Source organism: Amphibalanus amphitrite, unplaced genomic scaffold (assembly GCF_019059575.1).
Source record: "Amphibalanus amphitrite isolate SeventyFive unplaced genomic scaffold, NRLGWU_Aamphi_draft 000084F_arrow, whole genome shotgun sequence".
NCBI lineage: Eukaryota > Metazoa > Arthropoda > Thecostraca > Balanomorpha > Balanidae > Amphibalanus > Amphibalanus amphitrite.
The window spans coordinates 18,487-29,132 of NW_024881580.1; the positions used below are offsets into that span (position 1 = coordinate 18,487).

Sequence of the window (10,646 nt, forward strand, 5' to 3'; positions counted from 1 at the left end):
AGCGGTGCATTAGCATACGGTTGCGTGCATGTTTCTCCAGACTGCCGTCAACCACATCGCCCAGAATCGCATTTGGTGTGTGTGAATGGGTGTCCTTGGACAGCCGGTTCCGTTGCGTGCTGTTGAATCATGAAACGGACTTCCTACAATGCAGGCCAGTGAGCGGTAAGTCTATCTATGTAGAGGTTCTTACAATTACAAGAAACAAATTTAGATGTTTATAAATAGACTCCGAATGCACTTCTTACCTATCTAATTCGCCTTATACACAATAGCTAAGAACCTGGCCGATATTTTAGTGGTTGTCGTGAGCACGAGCGTGAGGCGAACAAGTAGGTGTTCTTTGGATTTATTTACAAACAAGGATTCAACACTGGTCTCTTATGTCACCAACAACGGCTAAGTTTATATAGCAAAATATCTCGGCAAGACAGATCATTAGCAGCGTCCGTCTCGTTTTCGTTTTGCTAATTTGAAATTTTACGCATGCCAAACATCGGCGTTTTGACATGGTAATTTATAAATTAAATGCAAAGAACAATAACAATGTACCAGGAAACATACCAGGATCCATCTTTTTGGTCCTTAACCCCTGCCATGGCCTGCTAAAAAGAACCTACAATCACATTGTTAAGCGATGCTGTTTCATGCCGCCAGGCCCCAACCTTTGACCGTGATGAATTTACCTCATTCTTTGGCAACTCAATTAAAATACAGGCAATAAGCAATTAAAATACACGCATTATAGTACGTAACGTTTTTCAGGACGGTTATCATTGCAGAGTGATTGCACTATAGTTTTAATCGATGTAGCTGTTTAAAATCAAAATTATAAGCTCATGACCAATGAATATCCTCTTAGCACTCCAAGCCATCCTTCATCAATACTACCCAAAAGCATTGGCAATCTCCTATTTTTTTCGCTCTCCTCCCTGACAATTGTATTTCCAGTAAATGCAAGGAAGTCAGGCAAACGATGCAACCGAGAGCGATAGGTACTGCTGCTTTTCGCAAAAGCACCGATAAACCATCGCTGTCGTAGTACATTTTCTAAGCATAACAGGAGCCTTCAATATAACGGTATGCTGGTCAAAATGACTTGAAAATATTTGTATCTGACTGCCTGTTGTGTTTCACCATACGCTTGGGGCATGGTCATTGTTCCGATCACATGCTGCACGACTTTTTGAATAGGAATTAGGATATTTGCCGATGCAAGCTATCAAATTTGTGCTGATACAAGTTTTAAATGCATACCATCAACGAATATGTAGAAAAATAAATTATAGCTTATTATCTTCACGAAACACTGATCTATCGCTAACTAAATGTGTCACAGATAAGTATCGATGGTTTCCACGGAGGCTGAGCTGGACAGTTCGTTCACTGGATCCAGGTGGCGCCGCAGTCGCCCAGATACTGTGCAGATGGCGCTGGCTGAATGTCGCCGTAGCTTAGATCGGTCGCCACAGCCGACAATCTGCCGAAATGCTGCGGCGAATTCTGCGTTTTTCCAGCCATAAACCACCGGGTTGATGGCTGATTTGGCGAAGTATAATGACACGAACATCTGTGAAACGGTAACACTTGTATCAAAGGTTTGACGCTCGTGGAATGGCTCGGGGACGAGACGGTCAGCGGACACAGGACGCTGCAGATTGTGCTCGGTGCTCGCTCCCCATCCAAGAGGGCACCACAGGGCTCATTTACAGTGGGGAAGACACTAGGCAATACAAAGTTTTGTCGACGACAAAGCAGCTTACGAAATTCAAGCCAGATTGAAAAATAACAATTGAAACTTGGAAGTGTAAAAAAAAATGAATCGTTTACCCAGCACCAGAGTCAGAATAGACGATAATGGCTCCATTCTTTTTGCATTAGTCTGAACCATGTAATTAAAATTCATCCTCTCCACCCTCAGGATCCCCCATACAAGGGGACGGGCCTAGACGCTGCGCTAGTCCGGGTCACTGGCCGCCTCAGCCACGGTCCTGCATGGTGTGATCGTTAACCGTTTTCACGACGGGCTATCCGGCGAATGCACCTGATTTGACCAAATCTGCACCTAATTTCTTGTACAGCAAATATCTTCATTTTATGAATTTATTTCAGTGTTTTAATCGATGATGCTCTCTGATAATATGACAAAGCAGGCATATAAGCAATTAGTGCAACCCTAGCTGATAGCTGCTAGGAGACACACTGAACCTGATTTGACCAAATCTGCACCTAATCTGCACCAGATGTGCACCAAATGTGTACCAGATGGCCGTCTTAAAAACGGCTTTATTATTTATAGATCGAATGGGCTCGAGTTTATATAACAAGTAGTAAAACGTCTATTACCTTTAAAAGGTCCAAGAGAGATAAGTACCTTATTATTTTCTTGGTAAATTAGCAGTTTGGCACCATCTCACGGTGTAACGTCTCATTTTGCTCTCATGTCCAGCACCTCTAATGGCGTTTACCACAACTCAATTACCTGGTTTACCTTCTTCAGTTCGGAGAGGACGTTCTCATGTATGTATATGTTCTCAATGTACGCATATCTGAGGCACACTCCCAAGGCGTACGGGAGCATGGCCACCGTATTACAGCCCAGTATCAGCACCTGAAACAGAATCGAAGGACCGTCGGCACACAAATGTCCATCCAGTGAACTTATTAGGATGCGTCACACCCGTTCCATGCTTCTATCCTCAGGATGAAGAAATCCTTCTCCTCCACGCCGCAACCCCTCTCCGGGCTGGACAGGCAACTTTATCTCATGCGGGCTGCTCCCTTGGAGCGGCACCGCTGCTCCCGAGGGAGCGCACCCCGTAGCCGGGTGCAGTGAGTGCCTTGGGGCTGGGTGGCCTGTCCTCTGGACGGGCTCAGCCCCGGCGACTCACTAGGGTGCCTGCCCAGACCAATGTCTCCCCCTATATCCTATCATCCTTCCGGCTCTGCAATGGTCTTGTCAGACCGAAAGGGCCTATCCCAACAAAACAAAAACAAAACAAAATTAGGATGCGTGATTTTTCTAGGACGAATTAACTCCTCCAGCTCTTTTTTCTGATATTTTGTGGCCTTAACTTCAATTATAAAAACATTATTTGATGCGCAAGAAACATATATTCATAAATACGCAACCCATCTCGACAAAAAAAAAAACTGATTATTTCTGAAAATTTAAAAGGCTGCAATAAAGATATAATAATAGGGCAGCTATAAAAACGTCTAAAATAGCAAGTATTAATTTCTGCATATTGCATAATTGAACAGTAAGTAAGCGTTTACGTGAGGCCACTTTCTACCTCATGGCATGGCGCTAACTTTAACCCGGCACCGCCTGGGCTATTTCCGTAGTCCAGTGTTCGCCACGGGCCGGGCCAGCCCAACGGGCCACGGGCCGGGCTGGGCTACGGGCTGGGCCGGGCCCCCAAATATCATTAGTTAACGGGCTATGGATGGGCCGGGCCAAGAACTTTGTGCACTATGGGTTTTGCGACTAATGTCAATTTAAGAAAATTTGGAAACTGATGCAAACAAAACCCACTGGGAAAATACAAAAACTAAACCAAATTTAAGCAATGTGAAAGAAAACCTACTTGATATTGAATTTTGGGAATCTTGAGAATTATCCAATATCACATCATGTCACACATAGGAGGGTTTTCATAAAAATTCCGCAACCAAAAAGATCAGAGAATCTCTAGCATCATTAGTTTGTTAATAAAAGTTAAAATGTAGTCATCAGAACAACTTACTTAGCACTACAACTCCAAAAACTAAGAAGCCACTCAACAATGATGGGCTACAGGGCTACATTAAGTTAACACTTATATATGGCGATAGTGAGACAATTCCAACACAGTCTTTTTTCCTTCACCGACGGCTTTTTAACGAACAGAACCTTAAAAGGATACTCACAAAACACACTGTAAGTAACGAGGAACTCTACAGAGTATTTCGCGATGAAAGCTTCTTTAAATGTCCATAAATTTGTCAAAATAAATCACAACAAACCAGCCCCTTCTCAACAAAATGTGCAATCATGGCGGCGGCGCTATGTTTATGTGGCGGCATCTAGGTAGTATACACAACAGTATATCAAATAAATACGTTTTTTAAGTGAGTATCAAGGTGAAAACAAAATTAAACCAATGAAAAATAAAACCAAAATCACGAAGTCTGAAAACTCGAACGAAAAACAAAACAAAAACTTGATCATATATGTTTTATTATACAATTCGTCAGAATCGCTACCTGCCGCAGCTGCGACAATCAAGAAGTGTTCGCTCATTTTCGATTGATGATGATGATGCGTACAAGTCGCAAAAGTACCCAATGACATTTCAAGCTTACCATGTTTTCTGCTTACGCTGCTAGCGATATCCATATCTTGAAAAGAGCCTAACATAAAATAGCAAGGAAAGTAGCAGATAGTTGTCCACAGAGATTCGGTTGACACGTGGGCATGAATTGAAAATAGATTAAATCAGTTTTGCTGATAAATGGATGGATTTTCTCTTTTTTTGGAAGACAGTGCTAAAGTTAGTGTCACCTATTTTGTATGCTTTCTCAGGCTTTTGATATTGCAGCATCTATGGAGTGAATTTAACAGCAAGGTCAATCCCAGACAGATTCATCAATTCCCATAAGTCAAGCTTTTTTTCTGCTGGTAAGTGCTGGGAAGTATAGAGTATGTTGCAAATACTTCCTTCAAGTATGCATTAGAGTCACCAATTATTAATGATAATGTTCACACACATCAGCTTGCAAGATAACTTTACTCATAGAATGTAGTTAATATAATCATGTAAACTTTTTATAGGTGTGTAATCATGACCTAATTGACTGAGGTGCTTGCTGTTACTGTTAAAATTTGTGCCATAGGTGCTTGAAATGATTATATTCATTGAAAAGAAGGGAGTCATGATTGCCATGTTAATATTCATGCAATTTGAATTGTTCTCAAAATAGTGTAATCAATCATGCTTATTATAGCCATAGACTAAGACAATAACTAGATTGCTATTTTTGACGGGCCGGGCCGGGCTGGGCTTGGAATATTTGCCAAGAGCGGGCTACGGGCTGGGCCGGGCTCTGAACCCATGGGCCCGGGCCGGGCTGGGCTGGGGATTTTGGGGCCCGTGGCGAACACTGTTCCGTACCCACGACAGCCTGGGGGGGGGGGGTCGGATCCGACCCCCCCCCCCCTGTTATCTCGAGAACCAATGGTCGTATCGAGCCCCGCGAGGCGGCGTTCGAAAGGTCTCTACGAGACCTTCCCAAAGCACTCTTAAGATTTTAAGATTGAGGTCAACTTTCGGGTCAAGGTCAGGTCAAAGGTCAAATTCAGGGGTTTTGCATGATAAGGCTTACGGACAGCGGAATCGATAGCTGCTGCTCGAAACTCACCAAAAATGACCTCAAAGGCCTAGTGAAGGTACCATGTGCGTATAGGGGTCATACTAAGTACGGGTCAAGGTCAGGTCAGGTCACGAAAGGTCACGGTTTTCACTTTCTGCTACATGGGCGTGCGACACATGTTTTATGGCTTATTTTTCACGCCGAATCCGATGGTAATAGTTATATGTGACCCCAAGTCACTGTGCTGGTGATAAGTGTGCATTAAAAGCATAAAAAAAATCGTTTATACCATAAATAACTAAACGAGGGCCCAGAAAAAAGGTCAATTTTTCAACTTTTTATTTTTGACATAAAAATGCACTTTTCTAGACGAACTTTGTCCCAGGAATCTAGTGGTGCCATTTGTTTTCACATGCGATGTTCAGAAGTGCCTCTAATTCACGAAAATGCTTATGACGTCACCATGCCCTTTGCATGTTGGAGCTATTTTTTACAATTTGGGGGTCAAAAATCAAGATAGAAAGTTGAAATTTGGGACATCTAATGTTGTAATAGAGTTCTATAACATATATTCCAGTTTTTTTGGAAATTCCAAAAATTTTGGATTTTATTAGCTGTTTTCCAAAACATATAGTTTTTTTGAATTTTTAGGGGTTAAAAACGCATTTTATGGAAAATCCGAGATAGCCATTTTAAAGAAATCGTTGAGCGGCGTCTATTCATGTCCTTAATTTGCAATTTGCTTAAAACTTCGATTTTTGGCGATTTTTCAAACATTTACCTTTTTTTTTGACTGAAAACGCCATGTAGTTACATCACTAAAATCGATATATCTCAGAATTTTTTGGAAATTGTTTCTTAAAGATTGCACGGGAGATGTAAAATTGATGGCGGAGAAGGTATGCCAAGTTTCAAGTAGATAGCGTAAGCGGTTCATGAGTTATTCAAGAAAAACGGAGGGGGGGGGGTCGGATCCGACCCCCCAGGCGGTCGCGGGTTAAGCCCTACATGCCATCGGACTCCTGAGAACTTCGGCTATTTTCGACCAGTTTTGTGCGCTTGAAATGTGTCTTTATAACCCAATCGTGTTATATGCATTTTATACATCTTTAGTAGGGTAGCTTGGGGCAAGACGCCCCAGATAATTTATTTTGCTACATAACTTTTGTCCCACGTCACCTGGAAGGCCAAATTTGTGCTCAATGCGTTCTTTGGACATTTTACTTTAAATTCCACACCTCAAATTCATTCACTTATGATCGAACTCCTAGCTAGGAAGTGATTTGTGAAGCAACTGCTAATGGGGCATTTTGCCCCAACCCCAGGGCAAAACGCCCCACGGCCTGGGGCAAGAAGCCCCACACTCTAGATTAAAGAATAAACATGCTAGTTGACTTAAATCTTATATGAGAGGTCTGTTAGACCTTGGGAAGCACGGCACTGAAGTTAGCTCCTTCCATCCTATCAGGTGTTCAGCTATGACACTATTGTATGAGCAGGTTTTTCACCTGCCTCATAAGGCCAACTAATAAATTATTGCAATGGAAATGTTAACAAAATACTTCCTTTGCCATCCAGTTGCTGAGAAAATTACATATAAATGCATAGAAACTTACTGTTAGCCAGCTACCGAACATTAGGAAGTGGGTAGTCCGAACAACACATGAGGTAAAACGCCCCATGGAGCGTTTTGCCCCGCGACCTACTGGGGCGTTTTACCCCATCACGTAGTTCGGTCAGAGAACAACGCCTTGCACTCCAGCAAGGCATAATTTAACACGAACCAACCCGGCATTAAAAGCGTTAGATAAAGTTGTTCAAAATATATAAAAGTCGTTAACCTGATGTGGACGATAAAAGAACGCCATGATGCATAAGCTGACAACAAAACATAAAAATCACTCCAAAAACACATTTTTGGCTATATCTCCCTAAAGAGTCATCACAATTTCTTTCCAGTCTGCGCATATAATGATCATATAGTGCACGTTTTATAGAAGAGATGATGTTTCTCCAGAACCTTGCCAGTTCCGAGAAACATCGGTGAGGCGTTTTACCTCGGCGGGGCGACTTGCCCCGGTCTACCCTACACTAAAAATGTTTGAATAAGCCTATGGCATTTGACTTGAAGACCCATGAAAAGACCTGGGTCACCTTTTTAGCTGCATTCGAAATAAATCGCTAAGACCGCTTTGGCTTATATGATTTATATCGCTTTTCGAAACTTCTCTTTTTAGGGAGTTACAAGATGCGAAAACGCCCCACTCACGAAACCGTGACTGGGTTACCCCAGCCCTAACCAGGGGAAGCCTTTTGGGTGAAATAACTGTCAGAGGTAATCATATAACTTGCATGTCTTGAATGTTAGCAGCTCGTACATCTCAGGCAATTGATCAATATTTTAACCCTCCCTAATCACAGTCTCGTCGTTCAGCCGCTCGCTACTTACCATCATACAGGCGGTCTTGGTGTCCCCGGAAGGCCGGTGGCAGCGCGGCCCAGGCCCGGTAACCTCCCGCGCCATCCTGTTCTGACGCCACGCCTCGCGGAAGATGCCCACGTAGAGGCCGGTGGTGGCCGCCAGGGCCATCAGCACGTGCCCAGCCACCAGCGGGACAGCCGTGGCCGCCGGCAGGACGTACACCAGGTCACACTCGGCAGCCGCCGGCGTCCAGGCGTTCAGCTCGTCCACCAGTACGATCGAGTTGAGCAGCAGAGAGTACACGTAGATGATCACGACCAGCGAGAGAGCCCTCCGGCGCGACATCAGAGCGGGGTAGCGCAGCGGCAGCTTCACCGCCACGAACCGGTCCACCGAGACGACTACCAGCAGCAGGATCGACATGGTGTTGGTGGCGTTGGTGACAAAGTAGCGCGCCAGACAGGGCCCCTCCTCGCATCGGTACGACACGTCAAAGTAGAAGGAGATGTAGTAGGGCACTGAGAGCGCTGCCAGGAGATCAGCACCAGCCAATGCGACCACGAAGGTGTTGGTGGTGGTGCGGAGGGAGCGGAACCGCGCCACGGCGACCATGACCAGGAGGTTTCCGGACACAGCCGCCACGCACACGATGGCGTCCAAAGTGACCACGTACGGCGTCATCGCCGTGTAGCCGCCCAGGGAGCAGTTGGAGGGCGCCGGCTCGGTGGGAGGCGGTCGGCCCGAGCCCCACGGAGCGCCCAGCTGCATGGTGAGCGTAGGGGGAGCCTGGTGAGGTTGGAGAGACAGCTGCCCGCTGGATACGGCTACAGACGAGCGCAGTTGTCTTGCGGAGCAAATAGAGAGGCCGTTGTTCACTGCAGTACCAGCTGAAGACGAAGAGTCTGTCTCACGGCCACTGTGTCACTTGAGAGTGGCCGGCCTCCGATCACTCCAGAGGATAGCCGTTTGATTCACATAGTTCGTGGTCTGCACTGGGCCAGCCTAATTTAGCTGGAAACTGAAATGATAAGAAAACGTCCTACTCAAATAGCAGTCGTTTTCCGAGTCATTGCTGGTAGCATCGCTGACAGTACAGTACACAGAACTCACGCTGGTCTTGTGTTTGCTTCTTAGTCTCTTTTATCGGATCTTCAATGCCCTTTCACGGATTTAAACCCATCTTCAGGAAACACTTGAACTCTTCTGATCCACTACCGCAATCCCCGTTCGATATCCTCTCAAAATACTTGGAGAAGGACTCTCGGCCACAGCGACTCTCTCCACCTCACGTCGATGTCGACTCTGACCCCGCCGGTGCCGACGCGCAGCTGTCGGGTCCCGGTCGGCCGATAGCGACTATCGTTCTGCCGGCAATTACCGCACTGTTTGCGCAAATAGCCACACCATCAAACGCCGATGGGCAGCGCCGAGAGCGCGGCCCACGCAGCGCGTATACGGGCGGCGCCGGGCGGGGCAGACGGCACGCTGGGCTGTGGTATGACGCGTATAAAGAGACGATGGTGGGAAGAGTGCTGTGGAAGGGTATATGTTAGGCACGGGCCTTGAAATGTAAACAAAAGGGTAACCAATGAGGAGGCGTGAGACAGCCGAAACGGTTATTAGCGCAATGATGATTGGTGCGGCAGTTAAACCAATGAGCGAGCGCGATGCATCTGAGGCGGCTGTGAGGAAGGCGGTCATTGGCGGTTGCGTACGGCTGGCCATGATGCGTGAACGCAGAAAATTGGCGCCAGATTGTTGAGAGCCGCGTGTTGAGGCGGGTTGCGCGAGGGTGGGCTCGCGGGGTATACCGACATGTGTTGAGAGAAATAGAGTTAAGAAGAGAAAAAGGTTTGTTTACGCTCGGCCAAGGATGAATAAAAGTTAGCACACACTAACATCAGCGGTGGGATATAACTTATTGCCTTTTTTATTGTGTAAAGTGTTGCAAGGCTGCGAATGAAGAAAAATCAAGATGGCGCTGGACCGGAACAAAGGTGAGACGGCGGTGAGTAAAGAAATTGGAAATGCTGTAACGGCGACTGCCGGAGGTCTCGGTGGTTGGAGTGGGTTCGCTGGAGTGCCACCACCCACATGCACTGACGCAGACGATGCCGAGGAATTTCTGCGGAAACTACGTAGGTCCGCGCGCGCTAATGGCTGGAGTGAGCAGAGACAGCTGGATCTTCTTCCGGCACTGCTACTGGACGGGACAAGCTGGGTGGCAGATGAGTTGGAAAATAACCCACCAAAAGACATGCAAGAGGCCACGGAAATGATCAGAAACCTGCTCTGCCCAAAAGAGAAAAGAAAAGTGTTACTACACAGGTTTTATGAAGAAAGAATGAAGGCTGATGACAATCCTCGTTTGTTTGTGCTGAAGCTGCAGCAGTTGTTGCGTGGAGGCATGCCAGAGTTGTCCAAGGAGGCACAAGACAGCTTGCTGTTGGAGCAACTGCCTCGAGTGGTACCAAGTAAGTGGACCATGAAGCTGCTGGATGCTGATGCCAGCTCTGTGGAAGCCGTCATTCGGAAGCTGGAGCGACTGCAGACGATGGAGCAGCTGCAAAAGGAGATGACTGCTCAAGAACGTCAGGAACCACCACTGGTACGAACTGTTGTAACCGAGAGACGGTGCTACAACTGTGGCCAGTTAGGTCACATCAAGAGGTTCTGCCCTCGCACAGTGCAACAAGGATACGACAGGGAGAACAGAGGCTTCACACAGGGAGCTGCACGCACAAGACCACCAGCGAAGTACCAACAACACCGACAAGAAGGACCGCGACCACCAGCCCGACAGACCGGTGAAGCTGGAGGAAGCGATCAGCCTCAGCCACCAACAGGTAGGGCCGAAATAAAATGTTTT

At 46.3% G+C, this 10,646-nt stretch overlaps 1 protein-coding gene across 4 annotated transcripts; it reads right to left on the reverse strand.

The window, feature by feature from the left end:
- Window positions 1-333: 333 nt before the first annotated feature.
- Window positions 334-9,321, reverse strand: LOC122379762 (adenosine receptor A2b-like). Of its 4 annotated transcripts, none has more exons than XR_006256226.1 (3): window positions 4,009-4,044; window positions 2,483-2,611; window positions 334-1,570 (listed from the first exon to the last, which is right to left on the reverse strand). XR_006256226.1 is itself a non-coding variant. In XM_043362201.1 (3 exons), exons 1-3 carry the CDS (start codon window positions 8,543-8,545, stop codon window positions 1,334-1,336), a joined length of 1,107 nt encoding a protein of 368 aa, XP_043218136.1. In that variant the 5' UTR covers window positions 8,546-9,311; the 3' UTR covers window positions 334-1,333. The 4 variants fall into 4 exon arrangements, 2 of the variants coding, with proteins under 2 accessions (XP_043218136.1, XP_043218137.1); XR_006256227.1 differs by having other exon boundaries at window positions 3,913-4,044; XM_043362201.1 differs by lacking the exon at window positions 4,009-4,044 and adding an exon at window positions 7,805-9,311.
- Window positions 9,322-10,646: the final 1,325 nt, after the last annotated feature.